Genomic DNA, 22,172 nt, shown 5'->3' on the forward strand with positions numbered 1-22,172 from the left:
CTGTAAATTCTAAGCCCGCTACAAGTAGGCTACAGCCAGATGGCTCTGGCTACAGCTTTAGGTAAATACACTGTATTATCTATTGATTTTCGTTACGAAAGATTATTGTATTAAGAATAGTTGTGAATATGTTTATTATATTACGCAAATAATAATGTACATTTAGGTATATTGTAGGCTATGCCATTGTGATTAAAAAGGCAAAATATCCTACCGCCAATTAGACTTTTCTCGTGGCTGAGGTGCTATGCCCCAATTGTTTCAAATACATAATGTGGTATGCATGCCTTGATATATGGTGAGAAACAGATTCAAAATATTAGCCTTCATCAATCTTTTACTATCTTTAATGTAGGCCTAGGCTATTGCAGAGGCGGACATCCCGGGTCCAGACATGTCCTTAATTCGTTCTACCTGTGCACTTAACACAGCTGATATCACTAATTATTTGATCCACCTGTCTGTTTAGGATGAGCTGCTTTACTAAATGGTAGGCCTTTTATATTCTGAACCCGGGATGTCAGCCTCTGCCTAATTGTGAAAATCTGATCCCTTTATTCAGCCTAATTTGTCAGAACACCGAGTTGCCAACCCTGTAATTACCCCCCCATGATAAAATCTCCTTAATATTCCCTTTTCAATTACCTAAAAATGAGGGGAATAATTCTGTTGCATTGTGTAACCGTAATGCTCAGCACTAACATCACGCACGCAACAGCTTGTGGCAACCTACTACGTTTTGAGAATATCTTTGAGCAAGAGGATTCTGAGGGGGCGTGGTAAGAGAGGATAACTACACTTGCCTCATACTACACGCGCTCACAAAAAGCTTTCAGTTGCCCCATCTCTCCCTCAAGCTTCAGTCAGGGCATTTCTGCGAAACTCCATTCATTCATCAGTTCACCAGCGCCCCCGTTGTTTGGAAATACCCACGCAGCCAGAGTGTGTTGCAGCTGAGAAGCCAAGTGCCAAGAGGAATTCCTCGAAATGACCGGACACCACTGGGGATACGGAGAGGAGGACGGTAAGTTAATTAAGCGAGTGTGCCAGCAGTATGCACGTTTCCTGCAGATTAAATCATCATCTCTTGCGGTCAGTCAGAGATCTTTTGAAGATAGGAATTGTAACTTCAGAGGAACGCACTGAGTAGTAGCCTACCATTGGTCAGTAACTATTGTATCAAGACAGAACTCCAAGTCCTCTTTCATGTTCGTAAAGCAGGGCACAGGGATTAAGAAGTAGCCTACTTTGCACGTGGCTTGGACGTGAGCTCCTTTGTCTTTCAATTGGATTCATAATGCATTGTCAAGAAAGGCAGAGGCAATCCATCAGACAGAAACAGAAGGGCACAGAAAGGCATAGGGCAGTCTTTGTGAGCTCATTTGGTATAATGGTCATTGGGTACACTGATATGCTGTAATGATGGTACACCTATGGATTATAAAAATGCTTTAGACGGGGTTGAAGGTTGACGGCTTGTTCACCTGTGATCTCATCTTCTGGGTCATTAACGAAAGGTTTTTGTGACTTCATGACTTTGAAATGTATCTTTTTTTTATGGGACCAGTTTCTGCACTTGTGTGATTCTACCCTCTGCCCATCTGTGTCTTTCTCAGGCCCTTCTGCATGGCATAAAGACTACCCCATCGCCCAGGGCAACCGCCAGTCTCCCATCGACATTGTCCCCACGGAAACGGTCTACGATGCCAACCTGCCCCCCATCTTCCTGTCCTATGAGAACTGCACATCCACCAGCATCTCCAATAACGGCCACTCGGTTGTGGTGGAGTTCGAGGACTCGGACGACCGATCGGGTAAGGAGACCAGAGAGGAGACGTGATCACCGACACCTACTCACCCACCAACCAGTTTACCTGCCATACCTTGACAGGTGACATCATGTGACTGACTGGCAGGCGACCTGGGTCTGTGATGTCACCCAGCTCTGGTGGGGTTTAGGGTTTGTAGGTTGGGGCTTATTCTTAGCCTGATCCCTTTAAGCTCACCTCACCTCTTTCAGCACAGAGAACAGAAGTGCCTGCCCGGTAGGGCCCACAGACCATAGCCAGTCCTTGAGGATGACCCCATTTTGGTGAGAGGGAGTTCTAATACGAGACCTTGGAAAATATTAGTCCTGAGGTGTGAAAATGTATGATTTGAATAGCATGATGCTGGTGATTCACCTTTGCCTAAGAGTCACCACAAGCCCTGTCCATGTTCTTTGCATAGACTGGTGTGGTTACACATGCCATACCATTGTTTAGCACACACACACTCACACACACACACATACACACACACGTGTTCTCTTTCTGTGTAAAACAGTTGTGCTAATCCACTTATTTTAAAACCTAATACTCATTCAGTATGCACATTCAACCATTGTTTAGTATACTAGTTTAAATGTCCATGTAGGCTGGAAAATGTTCACTATTCATTATTGAGGACATGTTATTGTTTTATCAAAAAGTGTATTTAATTCTTAAGGAGCCATAATATTTACATAACCCCGCTGTGATTTGGCTGCTAGTTTTTATCAGCTTTTATCATGTTGTAGATTGGACCTGGCTCTCTGTGTCAGACTCAAAGCCATTGTTTTCCACTTCCACAAGTCCGATCTTGGAACATAACCTTATAAATCACTGTACACATCAGCAATATTACTCCCACAGTGATATGATTAGCGTTGAGGCCATGTCTACTTTATAATGGCTAACGTGTACTAAAAGATGTACTTTGAAAGGTTAAACACAGATGTGCAACTGCTGAGCTGTGTCTCAGTGGTATAGTCATTGCAGTTTCTTATATGTCTATGGTATGCAGTAGCTGGGCCTCAGTGTGTACTCTAAAGACAGTCAAGGGGACTGACCTGATGTGTCATCAAACACAACATAAAGTATAAGTATATATACTCTTTTGATCCGTGAGGGAAATTTGGTCTCTGCATTTAACCAAATCTGTGACTTAGTGAAACGCACACAGTGAACACACAGTGAGGTGAAGCACACACTAATCCCGGCGCAGTGAGCTGCCTGCAACAACAGCGGCGCTCGGGGAGCAGTGAGGGGTTAGGTGCCTTGCTCAAGGGCACTTCAGCCGTGGCCCACTGGTCGGGGCTCGAACCGGCAACCCTCCGGTTACAAATCCAGAGGGCCACGGCTGCCCCAAACAGTATGCCGGTGCCTGTTTAGGGAACTCTCTGGTTTAGCGAGTCATTTCATGACTGAGTACACTCCTATCTATGTGCACACACAAACATGGACACACACACACAATACATGTAGCCATGTAACAGTCACATAACTACACTTTATCAGAACCAATAGCTTAATATAGTTGACTGACTGACTAACTTATATCCTATGTACACACACACACACACACACACACACACACACACACACACACACACACTGGCACATACCCAGCTGGCACATACCCAGCTGTTATTAAAGACTTGAAAGCCACAGATGCTTCAGGTTTAAATCAATGAGTTGGGGACAAATGTCTGGTCAATTATGCTGTCTGTTTTCATTATGAGAGAGAGAGAGAGAGAGAGGGAGAGGGGGGGAGGGGCATGTGTGGTCTCTTGTCTCTAGTGGTGTTTTGAGAGATTTTCACACCTACTGGCCTGGCATGAGTGGCATCCACTGGCATGAGGGGCGCTCTAATGAAGGGCTCTGGCCTCTAGTCGCCAACAAGCCCAGCCGAGCAGCTGGACCAGAGATATTATCTCAGTCACCCAACACTGCCAGCTGTCTCTTCACCCTTCTGAACCATGTCAGATAGGCTCTCTCTCTCTCTCTCTCTCTCTCTCTCTCTCTCACACTCTCACACACACACACACACACACAAAATCAACAGACACATGAATGATATTGATAGAAGGTAAGCAGTCAGTCATGATACTGAATGATGAAATGGAAACAATATGTGGAAATTACTTACATGCGTAATTCTGTGGAAACAGAATTGATGAGACATGTTCCTAACAGATCAAATCAACCCAGGGTCCACGCACAGCCTGGTTAGGTGCAGGTAGATTGCAGGAACAAACTTAAATAGCAATAATTAGAACGCTCTACCGCACACTATTGACTTTACTCAATTCAATTCAGAGCGAACAATGCGTTTCACATACAGCATCCTCAGGTTTGCTCAGGTATATCTGTTCGCTCTGAATAAAATTGAGTAAAGTCAATAGTGTGCGTTAGAGCATTCTTCTTATTGCTATTTATGTTTCTAACACACGTTTGGCACAATGCATTACATATTTTCATTTATGTCATGTGCTGGGTGTTAGCAATGTGTAGTTTGATTAACTGGTTGGACCTGCACTTCACAATAGTTTTATTGTGCTACCAATGAGAGTTTTCAACATCATTGTCTCTGTCATTAAACAGTGGCCATTGCACAATGCAGCTTATTGGAATGGAAACCCAGCCAAGGCCATAACAGTTTTACTATCATGGAGAAGGACAGAGTTGTTGTTTTGTGCACTACTCTCTCTGTCTCCACGCTTGATGATGCATAGATGCCTGCTGAGGTGATCGTGTCTGTTGTGTGGCAGCTGGTCATGCCAAGCTGCCAGCTGGGCATGCCATGGGCTCAGCAGGGCATCGCCAGGGTGACTGGGTTAATAATAATAATAATAATAATGCTTCTTTGTGTTGCCATGACAGTGATCCAGGGAGGCCCGCTGGACAACGCCTACAGGCTGAAGCAGTTTCACTTCCACTGGGGGGGCAAGGGTTGCCATGGCTCTGAGCACACTGTCGCCGGCAAGACCTTTGCATCGGAGGTGAGCACACAGTCACAGTGACACAATAACTCCAGGCCTCTCGGACAGCCTGTTTGTCCGCTGGACAAAGCATGTTTTGGAAGCCATGAATCTGATTGGATCTGTGTGACTGCAGTGTGTGACTACAGCCTTGTGCCACAATGTGTTACATCATATGGTTATGAGGTGCTGTTGAAACCTCCGCTGCTGTTGAAACAGCGGCTAAGTACGCATTGTGTGCCAGGGCAGAGGACCAAGATCTGAAACTGACGTTGTATAATATCGTCCGTACATCAAGAGATTCCTCTTCACTGTGACATTTCCCTGTTTGTAGACTTCCACTGTGCCCCCAGTAAGCCCTCTTCCTCTTCCCTCATCTTCCCCTCCTCCTCCTCTTCCTCTCCTCCGGTCCATAGCTACATCTGGTCCATTGGAATGCCTCCAAGTACAAGACATTTGGGGAAGCAGCATCAGCTCCTGATGGCCTGGCTGTCCTTGGTATCTTTCTCGAGGTCAGTGTGAGCATTTGTGCATGTGTGGGCAAAAATCTAGGCTACACACGCACACACACACACACACACCCCAGTGATTCCCAGAGAATTGAATTCCATTTGTGGTGGTTGGTTTGCAGAATTAACTTGACTGCAACAGTTTTTAACAAATTAGCACAGCCTCGTTATGATGCTAACCAGATTTAAGCACAATTTAGTACAACCTGGAAAATCATTGTGTGGTGGTCAATGTTGATATTGTGGTGGGCCGCCACAAATACCTGTAAGTCAATGTATGGGAAACACTGCACACACACACACACACACACACACAGTGGTATGTGGATATTAAATGGCTTGTTGCTCTCTAAATGGGCAATTGCTCTTTTCCTGTGCCATATTTTTTCTCTTTGGGATACTCCTGCTGTTGAAGCTGAATCTCTCCCCTCGTAGCCAGCAGTTTATGGCCGGTTTGCTTATGGTCCTGATTATCTGTCTTGTACCACAGCCACCATACTGTCACTGTCCACTTAGCTGTGGAATAAATATGCTAGCTAAAAGCCTGCGCTGTATCATTACAAGAGACACTATTAGGAAGAGTGGGGAACGTGGATGACAGTCTATGACATTAGTTTCACTTTCAGCTGGGTCCATTCTTGTCAGTGTTTTAGTTTCTTTCTTCTACGTCCCTAGACAGGAGATGAACACAGAGGATTGCACAAGATAACAGACGCCATGTACATGGTGAAGTTCAAGGTACGTGGGATTCCCTTGATGGTTGTATGTTTTGGGTGAGAGGGTTTGCAAACATTAATAATTTCCTTTTAATTAGTGAATATGATTGATTTGTCACTGCTGATAACCTGCCCTGAAATATTATTTTTAGTATTTAGAGAGCTAGAGTGGTAACAAAAAAAAATGAATAATCACATTGAATGACACAGCACACAATCAGTATTTATATATAAACGTCAATACCCCAACACCATGACCACCAGGTGTGCATTTACTGTAGTGGACTTGCTGAACTATCTTGACATGTTAGGTTTGGTGGCTGCTTTCCTTCTTAGGGAACGATGGTGGACTTCAAAGGCTTCAACCCCAAATGCCTTCTGCCCGACAACCTCAACTTCTGGACCTACCCCGGATCCCTGACTACTCCCCCCCTGCACGAGAGCGTCACCTGGCTTGTTCTCCAGGAGCCGATCATGGTGTCCGAGAAACAGGTGAGGGGCAGTTAATGTGGTTGTCAGAGCACCTTGCCTAGACCTCGTGTGTGTGTGTGTGTGAGAGAGAGAGAGAGAGAATGTGTGTGTGAGAGAGAGAGAATGTGTGTGTGAGAGAGAGAGAATGTGTGTGTGAGAGAGAGAGAATGTGTGTGTGAGAGAGAGAGTGTGTGTGTGAGAGAGAGTGTTGGGGTGAGGCACAACTATGGAAATGGCTAGTGTTTTATGTGATGTGTGGAAAATTGGTGGTCACATGAGCAGACCACATGATTTGACCAGGAGGAAACCGGACCAGACGGCTTGGCAAAGTTGTCTGGCCGCAGATGCCTCTTCCTCTGTTCATCTCACGCTTTCCTCCCTTTTGCCGTGTTCTCTTTAATGTGTGTGTGTGTGAAAGACCGAGTCGAGGCGAAAAAACTAATTCTGATGATCAAAAGATGATTTTTGAATAAATGAAATGAATCTATTTTGTCTGATCATGGTACTGGGCACACCGTCTGTGTGTGTGTGTGTGTGTGTGTGTGTGTGTGTGTGTGTGTGTGTGTGTGTGTGTGTGTGTGTGTGGAAACCGTAAGTATCGGTGGGTGGTATCGGGGACTTTTTTTTATTTTTTATTTTTATCGGCCCGATGCCAGTATCGGTATCGGACCATCACTACAATCATCCAATGCTATCATTTATTCATCCCTTCTTTGTCTTGTTGGATTAGTTGTCTCTGAATGTCCAGATCCTAATGTATCTGGTCAGCCAGAAGAAGCTGAAGGGTTGTGAATTCCTCCAGATTGTGGATGATCATTGATCATAATACTCAAATATCTCCTTATACTTTCTTCTTTTGTTCTCCTTACTCCTGGGGTTCATGGTGGTCAGGGTGTGTGTGTGTGTGTGTGCAGTCGTGGCCTGCTGGTTAGGGCTTGGAACCGAAGGGTTGCTGGTTCGATCACAGACCAGTAGGAAAAATGTGGGTGGGGGAAGTTGTCGAGCACTGCTCTCCCATGCCCACATCCACGGCTGAAGTGTCCTTGAGCAAGACACCTAACCCCTCACTGCTCCCCGAGTGCCGCTGTAGCAAGGGAGCTCACTGCTCCGGGTTAGTGTGTGCTTCACCTCACTGTGTGTTCACTAATTCACGGATGGGATAAATGCAGAGACCAAATTCCTTGTATACGCAAGTATACCGTATTTTCCGGACTATAAGTCGCTCTGGAGTATAAGTTGCATTAGTCAAAAAATGCGTCATGAACAGGAAAAAAACATACATAAGTCGCACTGGACTATAAGTCGCATTTCGATTCGATTCACTGAAAGAAATTTGCCATGTGGTACACCAAAATTTAGCTAAAATGTGGAGAATACAATGCAATCAAGCATTTTGGGCGATGTGGAGTCACAAGCTGGCAGCAGATTAAATGTTCATGAGAGAGAAAAACATGGTTTTAAAAGGACCTGACCGAAGCAAGCCAGGCATAGACCTATAGGCCCGAAGGTAATTGTAAAGCAATTTACAAAAGATTCACTGAACAAAAATGTTGATGTGGTACATTAATATTTAGCTAACAATGTAGAGAATGCAATGCAATCAAGCATTTTGGGCGATGTGGAGTGACAAGCCGGCAGCAGATGAAATGCCCACGAGAGAGAAAAAGATGCGGTGTTAAGAAGACGTGCAGACCAAAGCTGCAGGAAGCGGGTGATATTTAGAAATGTATTTCACAAAATCCAAGACCAAGAACACACAGATGTAACTGGACACAGAGGCCAAAAATATTGAGAATGTTAATGAAGACGAAGGAGTGAATAGTGGCAAGAGGCAAGCCGATGGCTGCTGACGAGTTGAAAATTCAGCTAAAAATGAGAATTTAGCTAAAAATGTGTAGAATGCAATGCAAGCAAGCATTTTGGACGATATATTGGCACAAGCTGGCAGCAGAAGAAACACTCGGCTGGCCACCTCCGAGAGAGCGCATATAAGGCTACGTTTATACGGTGACGATGAAAAGAGAAGACACAGAAGTGTCTTCATTTTTTTATTCGCGTTTAGACGAGCATTCTCAAGGGGAAATCTTTGTTTATATTGTAACGATTTGATGGCGACACACACAGTTGTCGCCATCAACATGTTACAATAAAGACGCTAACATTACACTCAAAACTAGGGAGAAACAGACATAAACCCCCATATGTTCGCTCCCGTATCCCAGCATACCCTGCGTGGGAGAACGCTAACAATGTCTTGTGCGCCGACGTTACATAGCTCCCCCAACAAGCCATTGCCATCCTAGAACAGGCGCCCACACAGCACGGTGCCTCTCACACGCACCCAAACGTTTTAAGTTCAGAGGGCCTTTCCGTCGAAGCTGCCCCACCGTCAGGAGTTCGCTGCCCCCAGTACCTCTGCCAACCGTCGGTCATCCAGGAACCTCTTCCTCGCCGCTCTCCCTCGGCTCTGCTCACTCCACGCGGCCACCGCCAGCTCCAGCCTCGAACTGCCCGGTGCGGAGTCACTGCCCAGGCCTGCGTCGTCTTCTCCACGAACGCTTCTTCAGGCCCCTCTTCCGGCAAGATCTCCTTCCATGGCAGCAGGCAGGTCCAGACGGCAGCACCTCTCCTCCGTCGGCAGCAGCGATAGAAGGCCCCGAGTTTTTTACCAGCACTTACAAGGCTCTCTCCGGATCCTCTTGCGTGTGCCTCCACCCAGTGGTGAGGTCTCCCGCTCCCAGCTTCTCTCGCTGAGTGAGTGGAGGCCATGTTCGAAAGTTGCTTCCGACACCAATATAACAATTTGATAGCGACACACTCAGTTATCCAATCAAAAGGTTTATTAGCTGAGAACGAGAGCAGGGACTCAGACACAGAACACAATACACACGGAGCAGGTCAAGTACACACACACTACACATACAGGGAAGGACGCAGCCCCCCACACAAAAAGGATCACACACGAGAGAGAACTAAAAGGGAAACATGTTACAATAAAGACGCTAATCTAAAGACGAGAAATACAGACATAAACCCCCAAATGTTCGCTCCCGTATCCCAGCATGCCCTGCGTGGGAGAACGCTAACAATGTCTTGTGCGCCGACATTACAATATGAAGACGCAAGAGTATGTGATATTCGATTGGATATGCATTCCAGACCGCTGGGTGGTGGTGTGATAGAACCCCGGTACGTCACGCGCAGACATTCTAATTTGACAGTTTAGCCAGAGAGGTAATCAAGGCTCTTTGGCACTTATGATAAAATATTTTGTCGTCTTCCTTCGCAATCGTTCTCATATAAACGGCCCCTAAAACCAGGGTCAATATGCGCATTTAAAACCAGGGCCTAAATTTCAGCGCGGGATTGCGGGTATTGCGCATAAGTTATTAAGTATTGTAGCGTCGGTGGATGTACACGTTTAACATTGAATGAGTGTCTCCCAGAATGCAGTGCGAGTGAATGCTAGAATGTGTAATGTCGGTTATAATAGTTGTAGTTACGTTTACCATGTTGTGTATTTGTTAGCGTGTTAGTCTCTTTGGTTGTACCTCATGTGTTGATGTGTGTGGTAAACCCTTGTTGTGTGTTACATGTGCGGCTGAGACTACCCCTGTGTTGCCCTATGTAGTTGTCTGTGTACGTATGAGTCTTCCTGTTCCAATAAATGGCCGTCCTGGCCAAAGGTGAGTCTTGTCTGAGGGTGAGATCGCTACATTGGTGTTAGAAGTGGGATGGGGCCCCTCCCGAGGTGCGAAGATCTACGCCAGATCAAGATGGAGAAGAAGGCCGAAGACCAGACCAGCAAGATGGCGGCGAACCTCAGCAGATGTTCCAATTGTCCTTTTAAGGACTAGCCAGCTCGCTGAGCTCGCCACTGCGGAGGATGGAGGACCTTCCGGCCCGGCGCGGGACCTGTGCAGGCGACCAGCGGGACCAGCCCTGCACAGCCGACGAGAGCTGCCAGCGCTGGAGGAAGCGGCCCCGGCTGATGTCGCGGAAGTGTCCGCGGCTGGCAAGAAGTTCCCGGCTCGACACCGATGTCGATGCTGCCGTCATCCGAGGATCTCATTCATAGAGAACACGAACTCTCTGACGACCTTGGAACACGACCAGAGCGGCTGTGTTTACACCGCCAGCTACTGAAGAACTTCCAGAGCATCAGCTGCCGGTCGAGAGTGTGATTGAGTCATAGCTGCTAGTTCGGGAGCTTGCGGTGCTCCAGCTAGTGACCAAGAGGGTAACGTCGACCTGTAGAGCCTTGGGAGCTATCGTTAGGTGGACTGTTGAGATTTGAAGTGCGCACGTTCCGGTTGACGCAAGTCTACGCAATGTTTTTCATGTTTTGTGTGTGAGTTCCTGTGTGTCCCGAGCCTGCTGGGAGGGTCGGGGTCTCCATTTCCCGCCACAGTGGAGCATCGTTGTGCTCGAGAGACAGCCGACAAAAGTTATACAAGAGGGCAGCGCGAGGAGGGACCTCGACGTGGACTGCTGACCGCCTGGAGATCGGCACACTGTGGACAGGTGGCAACGGCCACGAGCTGTCACAGTAGCCAGAAGGGGCTACCGAACGTCCAGGGGTTCCAGCGTATCCGGGGGTTCGGCTTGCAGTGGGACTGTTTGCTGCTGTTTGAGGTAGCGCAGCTGCACGGCGGGAAACCGAGGGCCCAAGCGACACCACAACCCACGTCTGGCCGGTTCTGGTGCTTGTTCGTGGGAGAACTGACGTGACCAAGGCAGCCGAGAGCCCTTCCAGTCGGGAGGGGTTATCGTGCAGCCGGAGGCTTTCCGGTCACTTGGACTAAGCACTGGGACTGACACCGACGCCACTGCGAGCGGTGAGCTGAGCGGTCATTGCCGGGGACGACAATGGCTCGGGAGGGGGTTATGTAGCGTCGGTGGATGTACATGTCTCCCAGAATGCAGTGCGAGTGAATGCTAGAATGTGTAATGTCGGTTATAATAGTTGTAGTTACGTTTACCATGTTGTGTATTTGTTAGCGTGTTAGTCTCTTTGGTTGTACCTCATGTGTTTATCCTCGTGTTGATGTGTGTGGTAAACCCTTGTTGTGTGTTACATGTGCGGCTGAGACTACCCCTGTGTTGCCCTATGTAGTTGTCTGTGTACGTATGAGTCTTCCTGTTCCAATAAATGGCCGTCCTGGCCAAATAAATGGCCGTCCTGGCCAAAGGTGAATCTTGTCTGAGGGTAAGATCGCTACAGTATTGAGCTTAATAATAAAAGTCCCACAACTCCATCATAATGAGAGAAATTCCCACACGTTACAGCACTGACTAATAACATTAATCCATTAATGGAGTCCTGAAAGCGTGACTACTGACTGGACGGACCAACTCTGACTTCAATTGAACCCCATACACACACACGCGCGCTCAGGACCACTTTGCGGGTGCCTCTCTCCCTCTCTCACCGCTTAAGTCAAATTATAGCCTAGGTGCTTCTACATCAACTGCGATCGACAGGAAAGGAAAACAAACGTTTAGCGATCAGGAACCGTCAGGAATTTTGCGAACACAGAAGCATGACCGCCTAACGGATGTGTTCTCCATTTGAGGAACGTTATAATCGATTGCGGACGTGAACAGACAGATAGCCTACAGACACGGAGCGCATAGTAGGCCTACTTTCACTTTCTAGTGTGTGTATTCATTATGTGAAATATAATTAGTAGCAAAACAGTGATCAAATATTAGCCTACATGGCAGTGAGTTTTGTTGTAAAATGTTGTCCTGCATGTCTAGATAACGGGTGAGGAATGTTTAGGAGACAGACTATCGTAAATCCTCAAATCCTTATGGCGGGAGCAGGCTTGGAATTTCACCATTCTGGGGGCAAGGCCACTTGGCCTTCAGTTGGGCATATTTGGTGGGGGGCACAAAGGCCAAAGTTAACCAGTAGTAGGCTATAAAAATGATCAAAGTTGTATTTAGCCTATTCACTGCAGTAGACCTGCATCACTGTATGAAACATTACAAAAACATGAAACATGTCATATTACATAGAACTGTAAATCATCTGATCATCTAATATTTACAGAAATCTTATTTTGTAAATTTATTTTGTATTTGGCCCGTTATAATGTGGAACAATTTAAACACAGTGTAAAACTTAAAGCGCAAATTTGGAGACATCCGTGTATGTTGAAATTTACTGCAAATTCAAAATGGGATTACTCTGGAACGGCTAACTGTACAGGGGGCTGCTTTACACCTTTCTGTTCGGTAAGGTCTGCTGTTTATTCTGATATATGGTTTGTCTTGTGTTAAACGAAGGTTTCGTGAAGTATTCCACCGAGATGAATGGGTAGGAAGATGGACGCAAAACCTTCAGTAGAATTTATGATTAAATTGAATGATATTATTTACTTTTCTCGCGAACCGTTCACGACAGCAATTAGCGGCTAACATCGTTTAAAAGCTGAGAAAAAGCCCTTTCATGTGATACTTGTGATGTCTGTGTGATGAGTAGGCTACTTCGCGAGTAGTTCAACTGAGAAGAATGGGTGAATTTGGACGCACTTTCTTTCTTGCACTGTCACTTTCTCCACTGCGTAAAATACTACAGTAAATTAATTTGCGCTGTGAATGCTAAGATTGTTTTGACAGGCCACAGGCTAAATAAATATTGCTATTAGTAGGACGCAAAGCAGAATATTGAAAGAAGGGGGCACCAAGGCCACCGTGGCCTGTAAACCTCTGATTTTCAAAGGGACATCACGGCCAATGCAAGGGGCTACGACGGCCATGGCCGTCGTGGCCGCCGTGAAATTCCTACCCTGGGCGGGAGTCTTGAAATTTAGGCTGCACAAAGCATAGCACCTTTATTTGGGGCATGGCTTGTACTGTTTGATATTGCTAAATATCGGGACTGATGACCACGGAAATCTGTGGGGTATTTGACGGTTCATGTATTAAGTATAAGTATAAGGCATATATGTATAAGGCATCCACTTTCATTTATTCATGGGACATGTGTTGTGTTGAAATGGAAACCTTATTCCTTATAGCCAAAGAGGTCTACGATAGCCTAAATTTAGTTTTTTTTTTTTTTTTTTAATTCTGCATGATTTACTTTTTTTTATAAAATCCGTAGGCTGATGCCTGGCAGCAACAATTGTGTTTAAATACTGCTTCAGCCTCTGGCAAGCTCATGGGGGCGGCATGCAACTGGTAGCTTGAGAGCAACATGTTGGAGACTAGTTGTGTAAGACAATGACTTTTCATTGGCAACAATATAAAATATTAAGAAGAGCTCTTTTATGAGTTAAATTGAAACAAAATTATTACTGGCCTTTATTTGTCCGAATCTGAGGCCCGGCTATAATTTGATGATTTAGGTATGCACATGTGCTTCTGGCATAGCGCTACCACTAATCTCTGACTGAAAGTGCACAGAACTTGTGCATTTGAGAGCGCTCTCTCGCGCTAGACAGTAATGTTTCATGTAGGGTTCATGTCCGTTAATATGAATTAACATTTAAATGCATGTTCAATTATATATTTTTTTCATATATAAGTCGCACCTGACTATAAGTCGCAGGGCCAGCCAAACTGTGAAAAAAAGTGTGACTTATGATCCGGAAAATACGGCACTTGGCCTAGAAACCTGATTTACATTTACATTAAGCATGAGTGTCCAGTTATAGAGAAGAATGCAGGGCTGTAGTCCAAGACAAGTCCAAGACCAGGGCTAGTCGAGACAAAGTCAAGACAGGTTTGAGTCCAAGTCAAGACCGAGTCCAAAAGTAAGAGAGACAGAGTCAACACCACTTACCTATGTAAAGGTTATACTTTATTCTTGTAATGAGTTCTGTAATGTCAAGGCACAGCCATTATAGATGAATTTTGAATAAATGAAACATCTATTTTGTCTGATCATGGTACTGTGTGTGTGTGTGGGGGGGGGGGGGGGGGTCTGGCTAAAGCAGAAACACACTGATCAACAGTAGCAGTAGGTAATCCTTCTTACCAAAATGGTCAAAAGGCCTCTTTGTTCAGTAAGGAGCTCCGTTCAGGACTTGTGCCCTTACTGCATCGTCCGGTTCCCTTGTGTCCAGCCCCTACCTACACACACTCCCACTTCCACGTCACTCTGACCTTAAGAGGGCTTCAGACTCTTATATAACTCAACACATGCTGGAAATACTATTTACGTCACGTTTAGAGTTCATTGAAAATTCACACCAAATGGAAAAATGTGGAAATAAATCTTTTTTTTTTATTCCCTAGTTAAACCATAAGCAAGCAATATACAATATACCAAAGACTTCAGATTCAACAAATGGTTACAAGTTCTGTTAATTTGCATCTATTTAATCCTTTTTAACAAAATTAGCCATTTAAAATTTCTGGCCTGTAACAGTTAATACATGATATGTGCAAAATGCCATACGTAGATTATTGCCCCCGATTCTTAGATGTAACCTATTTGTAAGCCTCAGAGATTTCCACGTTTTCTGTGGAGCCTTTATTCCCCTTGTTTCTCTTCTTCCGTTGGCCTCCCGATCTGACTTAATGATTAGTGAAAATGGGGCAGAGCCTGAAGGCCTGCTAAGCCTACATTTGCTCCTGGTGGCTTGTGCTGCTTTTGAGCAGTCCTCAGACATGCCGAGGATCTCCTCCGACTCCAGTTACTGCAGTGGCAGCATGCTTCTCCTCCGACTCCAGTTACTGCAGTGGCAGCATGCTTCTCTCAGGCTCTGGGTCTCGCCAGGGCCCAGGTCTTAGTGACGGCAACGCCAGCAGCAGTTCAAGTCACTGACTTCACTGAAACACTGAACACTCAACAAACTAGAGATTAGACAATGATACAAACAGCATGATTTGCATTTGTAATCATATTGTTTTCTGTTATATGTAAACTGTATGCATTTCACATTTCATAGTGAGAGATGTACATTTTCATATGACCTGTTGTAAAAGGTGTTGATTCCTAAGTGGATGATGGTGTGGTTTCACCCCATGAACAGAACACTGGTCTCCCTCTTACCCGAGATAACACCCAGAGTCTCAGGGCCAGATGTACGTACATTTGCGAATGTAGCGTTATCAGCGCCATGGACAAACCGCAGATTGCGAACGCTGTCAGACCCAAGTTTCCGTCGTATTTATCAATCGTTCAATCCTTAGTGTAAACTGCGCCTTTCTCTGCCTTTCTCCGCCCATAAACACAATTTACGAACGTCCACAACTGAATGGCAGCGCCTACATACAAGCGCAGTTGAATGAAGTTGATGACAACATTAAAAAGAATCAAACGTTCAGCGATCATGAAATAATACCATGTGATATGATGTCAACAAGCAGGGAGATAATGAATATCAGTAGTTCTACTCAAACTACTTGTGCACGTAGGCTATGGTAGATTGGTCAAATCTAGCAAGTAGGAAAGTGACGTGAAAGTAAGACATTCGAAAGGCCAACGAAAGTTAATGTTGCTTTTGGATAGTACAAAGACTTACAAAACTGGTGCTCTAAATAGCGATTCTGTTGTCTTTGAAAGGTTCTGTTATTGACTCATTGAACTGCAATTTGGATTAACACCTGCTTTTACAAGGCGGAAGTATTTAGGCGCAGAATAGACTTTCAGGAGCAGTCTTTGTACATACCGCAGAATACATAATTAGGCGCTCTTTACTCTTCCCCTCCCATCTTTTTACACTAAACTCCCACTTTCCCCTGGATCCTCACATGAATGCATATGCATGACATGACAAACGCAATCTGCCACTTTCAGCTCCGCGACAGGCAGTTTGCGCTTTTACATCATTGCGGCCTGTTTGTACATACCTCATAATGATTTTACACGCCCGTTGCGAAACAAATACGCCTGAAGTGGGCGCAAAAGCGTTAGTACATCTGGCCCTTAGTCTCTCTCTACAGTTGAACTCACAGACTGTACCTAACTACAGAATACAGACTGAATGTGTTGGACTCTCTCTAGGATTGTTCTCTATAGGAATCTCTCAGTTCACCACCCCCCTGTGTTCAGCCATCCAGTGGCCAGTGCTGCACTGAGGGCTTATGGGAAATTTAATTAAGGGCAGCTTTGGTGGCACGGCATGCTGTCTGCATGCCTCAGGCATGGACTGCTCTCCTGTGTGTGTATGTGAGAGAGATATAAGAGAAAGGGGGCAGAGACCACTGAGTGAGATGCTTTGATCTTCTCAATCTGATTAACATTGATTGACAGGTATGCCTTGTGTGTCTTGCACTTACAACATGGATTGTTTTGATCCATTTCCTCTCTCTCTCTGCTTCTCTCTACCCTTCAGATGGGGAAGTTTCGACTGCTGTTGTTCAGCGGTGAGGAGGAGGAACAGAGGAAGAGGATGGAAAACAACTTCCGACCGCCGCAACCCCTCAAGGGCAGAAAGGTCCTGGCCTCCTTCAAATAACCCCATCCCATGCCAACCCCTCTGGCCAGCACTACATCTCCTGCACTCTTTCTCTCTGCTCCAGAGAATAATCTACAGTAGAAGCGCTCCCCATCATTTTGGTTACACAACATTTATATAGGTTAATTGTAACCGAAAACAACTGAATTTTCTATAGAAAAAAGCCTTCAAGGCTTCATGCAAATGCCGTCTTACCCAATCCTGCATATCTGGCTATGCATCCAGAAGGTCTTTGTAGCATAGAAAGACTTTAGGCTCCTGCTTTGGGCTCTATGGATGATTATGGTTTCAGTTTAATTGACTGCTGACCATGAGCTCAAAGTAAAGAACTGAAAACTCAGTGTGTGTGCTTACCCTATATGTAATCTCTACTTTGTAAAGTCTTGAGTGACTCTTTGCTCTGTCGCCATCAATCAGTTGTAAACAGGCGTTGTGAGTTTCTTTAGGATTACTGTAAGAAGTGGCCGACGGTGCTTGAGACGATCCTTGGTTGTTGCTATGTGGGTTGTGACCTCGCCTCCCCTCCCTGTTTGCCGTTGCCTCCTTCATGAGATCCGTGTTGATCCTCATTGATTAAGGCTTGTGCAAACGGATCTGCATCCTGAATGTCGGCGATCTTTTCACGTAACGCTTGACCGACAGCCGCAAACAGGATTACTGGCGCAGGGGCCTTTCCCCTCGATCTGCTGCTTTGTTGGAGATGACTGAGGTGGAGGGGTCCCGTAATAAGGCCTAAGTCCATGCAGCAACTGCCCATGACCATGAAAGGGGTCTCAGATTAAATCCTGATAGGCATCTTCACCGAGTCCATCTCATTAGGGCAGACGGGTCTTTGAAACTGATCCTACAGTAGTACAGCTTAGCACTCACACGCTAGGGCTACAGGCAGCCAACGCGATGGCACCGACACCGAAAAATAAAACGTATAAAAATATAATAAATAAATAAAAATAAAACTCCAGAATGTATGTGACGCTGCTTTGATCATGGATGCCATAGCTAGCGTTGTTACTTGCGAGGATGCTCGGCTGACGGAGGAAGGATGATTTTTGACAGTTTTGTGCAGGGGACATGCCATAGCACATCACCAAGCACAGAGGTGATGCGGCCTGGTTTGTATGCATGTTTTGCCTCTCCTGTAATATATCACTCCCATGCTTTTACCGTAATGGAACGTTCCTTTTTTATGTGTGGGCCTTTGAAGGTCAGAGTGATGAATATAGTACCACACACACTTAAGAAAGGAAAATTAGGTCCCAACATCCCCAGAGCAATCACTACTGGTGGTTGTGTGTCTGTGTGTGTGTGTCTGTGTGTGTGTGTGTGTCTCTGTGTGTGTGTCTCTGTGTGTGTGTGTGTGTGTGTGTCTGTGTGTGTGTGTGTGTGTGTGTGTGTCTCTCTGTGTGTGTGTGTCTCTCTGTGTGTGTGTGTGTATGTGTGTCTCTGTGTGTGTGTGTGTGTGTGTGTGTGTGTCTCTGTGTGTGTGTGTGTGTCTCTGTGTGTGTCTGTGTGTGTGTGTGTGTCTGTGTCTGTGTCTGTGTCTGTGTCTGTGTGTGTGTGTGTGTGTGTGTGTGTGTGTGTGTCTCTCTGTGTGTGTGTGTGTGTGTGTGTGTATGTGTGTGTGTCTCTCTCTGTGTGTGTGTGTCTCTCTGTGTCTGTGTGTGTCTCTCTGTGTCTGTGTGTGTGTGTCTCTCTGTGTCTGTGTGTGTGTGTGTCTGTATATGTGTGTAAGAGAGTTTGTGTATGCTTTGGTGCTTAGGAGCATGGTATGGGTTAGAGAACAGAGTGCTAAAGTATCTGCATCACACACATTATCCCTACCAGTTGAAGTCAATCCCTAATGGAAAATGGACTTTTAGCAGCTTTGGGCATTCATTGCTTTACTACGCTGCGATATACACCCTGAATAAGAATGACTTTTGCCCAGGCATATTGGCAATGGCCATCACTGTCCACTCATGCTGATAAGAAATATGACATGAAATGAACAGTAGCCACCATGTCAACCCTGACCGTGGCACTGGGCAGATTTACAGCCATGTGTGTAAATACAGAATTGAGGTGACCTCTGTGACTACCAGCCATAGGCAGTGCACATGGTGCTGTAGATTAGCATGCTCCCTTAAACACTACTGCAGTAGAGAAGAGAAGAGTGAGAAGAGAGAGGGGATGGCCAATAAAGCTGTTTCTGATTCTCATTCTGATTCTGAATACCGACACACATACGCTGAGGAACGCTTGACGATGAGATTTGACTGAAAAAGGATTGATAACAGGGGGTATCTGGGACATTTCTCTGGCTCATATATGCAACAATGCAGATAAGGTTTAGGTATCTTGTTTTACTGGTGACCACAATGCACAACTTAGAATGTAGCCTTTTCCTTGAGGGGTTCTTAATTCCATCTAGATAAGGCTTTGGTTGTAAATGTAAACGATAATGACTGTACAAATTATTTATGAAACATATTATTGTTGTCAAATTAATTACTGTGCTTGGAATGAATTGGTATCTATTTAATGAGCTGTAATAAATTATTTTGTAAATTAAAATATGAAAATATGAAAGAAGATTGTTGAAATCATGTGTTGTTGACTGAAGAATAAAGTTGATGGCTATAAATGATATTGTGTATTTGTACAAAACACATCAGGGCATTTGTCATACCTTACCAAGGTCTATTGTCTTGTTAATCCCAGATACGGTTTGAGTACTGATTTGTTGGATCTACAGTGTGTAGTGATGCTAGATGTAAATGTGTCTGATACTGCCACCTTGTGGTTGGGGTTTGAAGTTCACACAACTTCAGCACTAATAGAGAATGCATATAACATGTAAATAGGCAAACATGTTTAATCCCAAATTGGATTTTAAAAGAATGCAGAATCAAATTCCATTGCTCTGCAGGTTCTCTCAAATGTCTGGAACCTCATTTTGGTTATGAAACACCTGACAGCATCTCCAGTCTAATCAAATCATTAACAGATTTGTTGTGCCTCAAATGCAGCAACCTAGCACAGACAGCACAGTTAATACATATCAGATGAAGAAAACAACGCTGAATGTTCCAATTGCAGAATGTTACAATTGCTAAATGTTGCAATCGCTCGATGGTGTTTTAAGCCCCCTAACCCTAACCTTAACCCATGCCTAACCCTAGTGCCTTACAGGCAGCGCTGCCTTGAAGACAACGTTGGGGCGGAACATACCAAGAAACGTTGCAATCTTTCTTCAGGATTTGATACACCATATTTACCGGTACTCAGAAATGTCTCTTTTGTTATTCTACAATACGCGCTTTGTTCTGAGAACACAGATCAGTACTGATGAGCAGTGTGACTGTGATCCATCTAAAACAAATGTATCTACATGTATACTGTAATCAAGTAAGAGGCCTTGAAGTAGGCTAGTACTGCCGCACAACAAGGACACCACATGTCCTTGTCATTATTTCATGCAGGTTACATCAATCTAGAGGTGTGTGTGTGTGTGTGTGTGTGTGTGTGTGTGTGTTTTACCAAATTTCCCTCACGGGATCAAAAGAGTATATATACTTATACTGTGTGATGTGTGTTTGCATGTATGTGCATGTTTTTGTGTTTTCATGACTACTGATGTGAAGATGTTTTTATATATATATATATATATATATATATATATATTCAATTATATAATTATATTGCTTTTAAGATGCATAAAAGGACCTTGGAACTGCACTTGATTAAGTTAATTCATTGATTAAGTTAATTCATTTAGATCATTGTGCTAAACATTTGATGACCCTCCATTCATTTGTTCCGGTTGGTCAACACCGCAAGCCTCATTTCACCGATGACCCAATGAGAGTGATGGAGAGGAGATCATCTGTTTGCCATCACGTCCTGCACAGACCAGGCCGAAGACATCAAGACGTCATGAGACGTCCTCATGTAAATCCGTCCAACCTAAGTGCAGTTGTCTTTTGGGGACAGAGGAATCAGTTTCTAACAGCAATTCTAAGCAATTTCTCATCCGTAACTCTTTTGTCATATTCAGCGGATATCTCCTCATAATCCACTTAGAACTGGAAACAAACAATGTGGAGCAATCCTGTCCCCCAAAAATAACAAAACTGTTCCAGCCAGTCACCAAAAAAAAAAGCGGTGGTGTTTGTTCTCTGGTGTTTTGTTGGTGTTGGGATCAAATATCATCATTCAAAAAATGGCGTACCACTAAATTGGAAGTTTTCCGCCAAGCATGGAAAGAGAGCCTGATCACCTACAAAAAAGCACTCAACGAGGCCAAGTCAACCTACTATTCCTCGCTGATCGAAGAAAACAAAAACAATACAAAATTTCTCTTTACCACAATCTCCCGCCTGACAAAGAGCCACACCGAAGTAACCGAATCTATCCCTATTTGCCTAAACAGTAATGACTTCATGAAATTTTTCAATGACAAAATTGAAACAATTAAAGATAAGATTAATAACCAATCAGTCTCACCAAATATTCATACTCCATTGCTGAACGGTAGCGAAAACATAATTGACTCATAGATGAAGATGAGAGGAACAACGTTGAATTCATTTACACCTATCGACATATTAGACCTCACTTCCACAATCTCTTCATCAAATCTACAACTAGTCTACTAGATCCTATTCCTACCCATCTCCTGAAGACTGCTCTCCCTTTATTGGACAATGCTTTGCTCCAGATTATAAATAACTCACCGCTATCAGGCCATGTACCACAGTCGTTTAAGTTATCTGTTATTAAGCCATCCCTCCTAAAACCTACCCTTGACCCTAACAACCTGGCCAACTATAGGCCTATATCTAATCTCCCTTTTTTGTCAAAAATACTAGAAAAAATAGTGTCGAAACAAATTGGTACCTTCTTGCATATGAATAAAATCAAAGAATTATATCAGTCTGGTTTCAGAGCTCACCACAGTACTGAATCAGCCTTAGTTAAAGTTTTTAATGACCTCCTCATCGCTGCCGATAATGGACATATACCAATATTGGTCCTCCTGGACCTCAGTGCTGCCTTTGACACCACCACAACATACTACTCCACAGGCTTGAACATTCGTTAGATCATACCTTTCTAACCGCAGACAATTTGTACAAGTTCACAATAAACCATCTACCCAGACTATGGTAAAATATGGGGTGCCTCAAGGCTCAGTACTAGGGCCCCTATTCATTTCTCTCTATATGCTTCCTCTAGGCTCAGAAATTAGGAAACATGGCATTAAATTTCATTCTTATGCAGACGATACACAACTATA

At 44.6% G+C, this 22,172-nt stretch overlaps 1 protein-coding gene across 2 annotated transcripts; it reads left to right on the forward strand.

Annotated features, from left to right (window-relative positions):
• Position 1: 1 nt before the first annotated feature.
• ca7 (carbonic anhydrase VII) lies at positions 2 to 18,296 on the forward strand. 2 transcript variants are annotated; one of them, XM_042061787.1, is made up of 8 exons: positions 2 to 61; positions 858 to 1,024; positions 1,617 to 1,814; positions 4,683 to 4,801; positions 5,197 to 5,292; positions 5,965 to 6,027; positions 6,342 to 6,497; positions 16,772 to 18,296. In XM_042061787.1, the coding sequence occupies exons 2-8, from the start codon at positions 988 to 990 to the stop codon at positions 16,892 to 16,894; spliced, it is 792 nt and encodes a 263-aa protein (XP_041917721.1). In that variant the 5' UTR covers positions 2 to 61; positions 858 to 987; the 3' UTR covers positions 16,895 to 18,296. The 2 variants fall into 2 exon arrangements, with proteins under 2 accessions (XP_041917721.1, XP_041917722.1); XM_042061788.1 differs by having other exon boundaries at positions 938 to 1,024.
• Positions 18,297 to 22,172: the final 3,876 nt, after the last annotated feature.

Source organism: Alosa sapidissima, chromosome 14 (assembly GCF_018492685.1).
Source record: "Alosa sapidissima isolate fAloSap1 chromosome 14, fAloSap1.pri, whole genome shotgun sequence".
Classification (NCBI taxonomy): Eukaryota; Metazoa; Chordata; class Actinopteri; order Clupeiformes; family Clupeidae; genus Alosa; species Alosa sapidissima.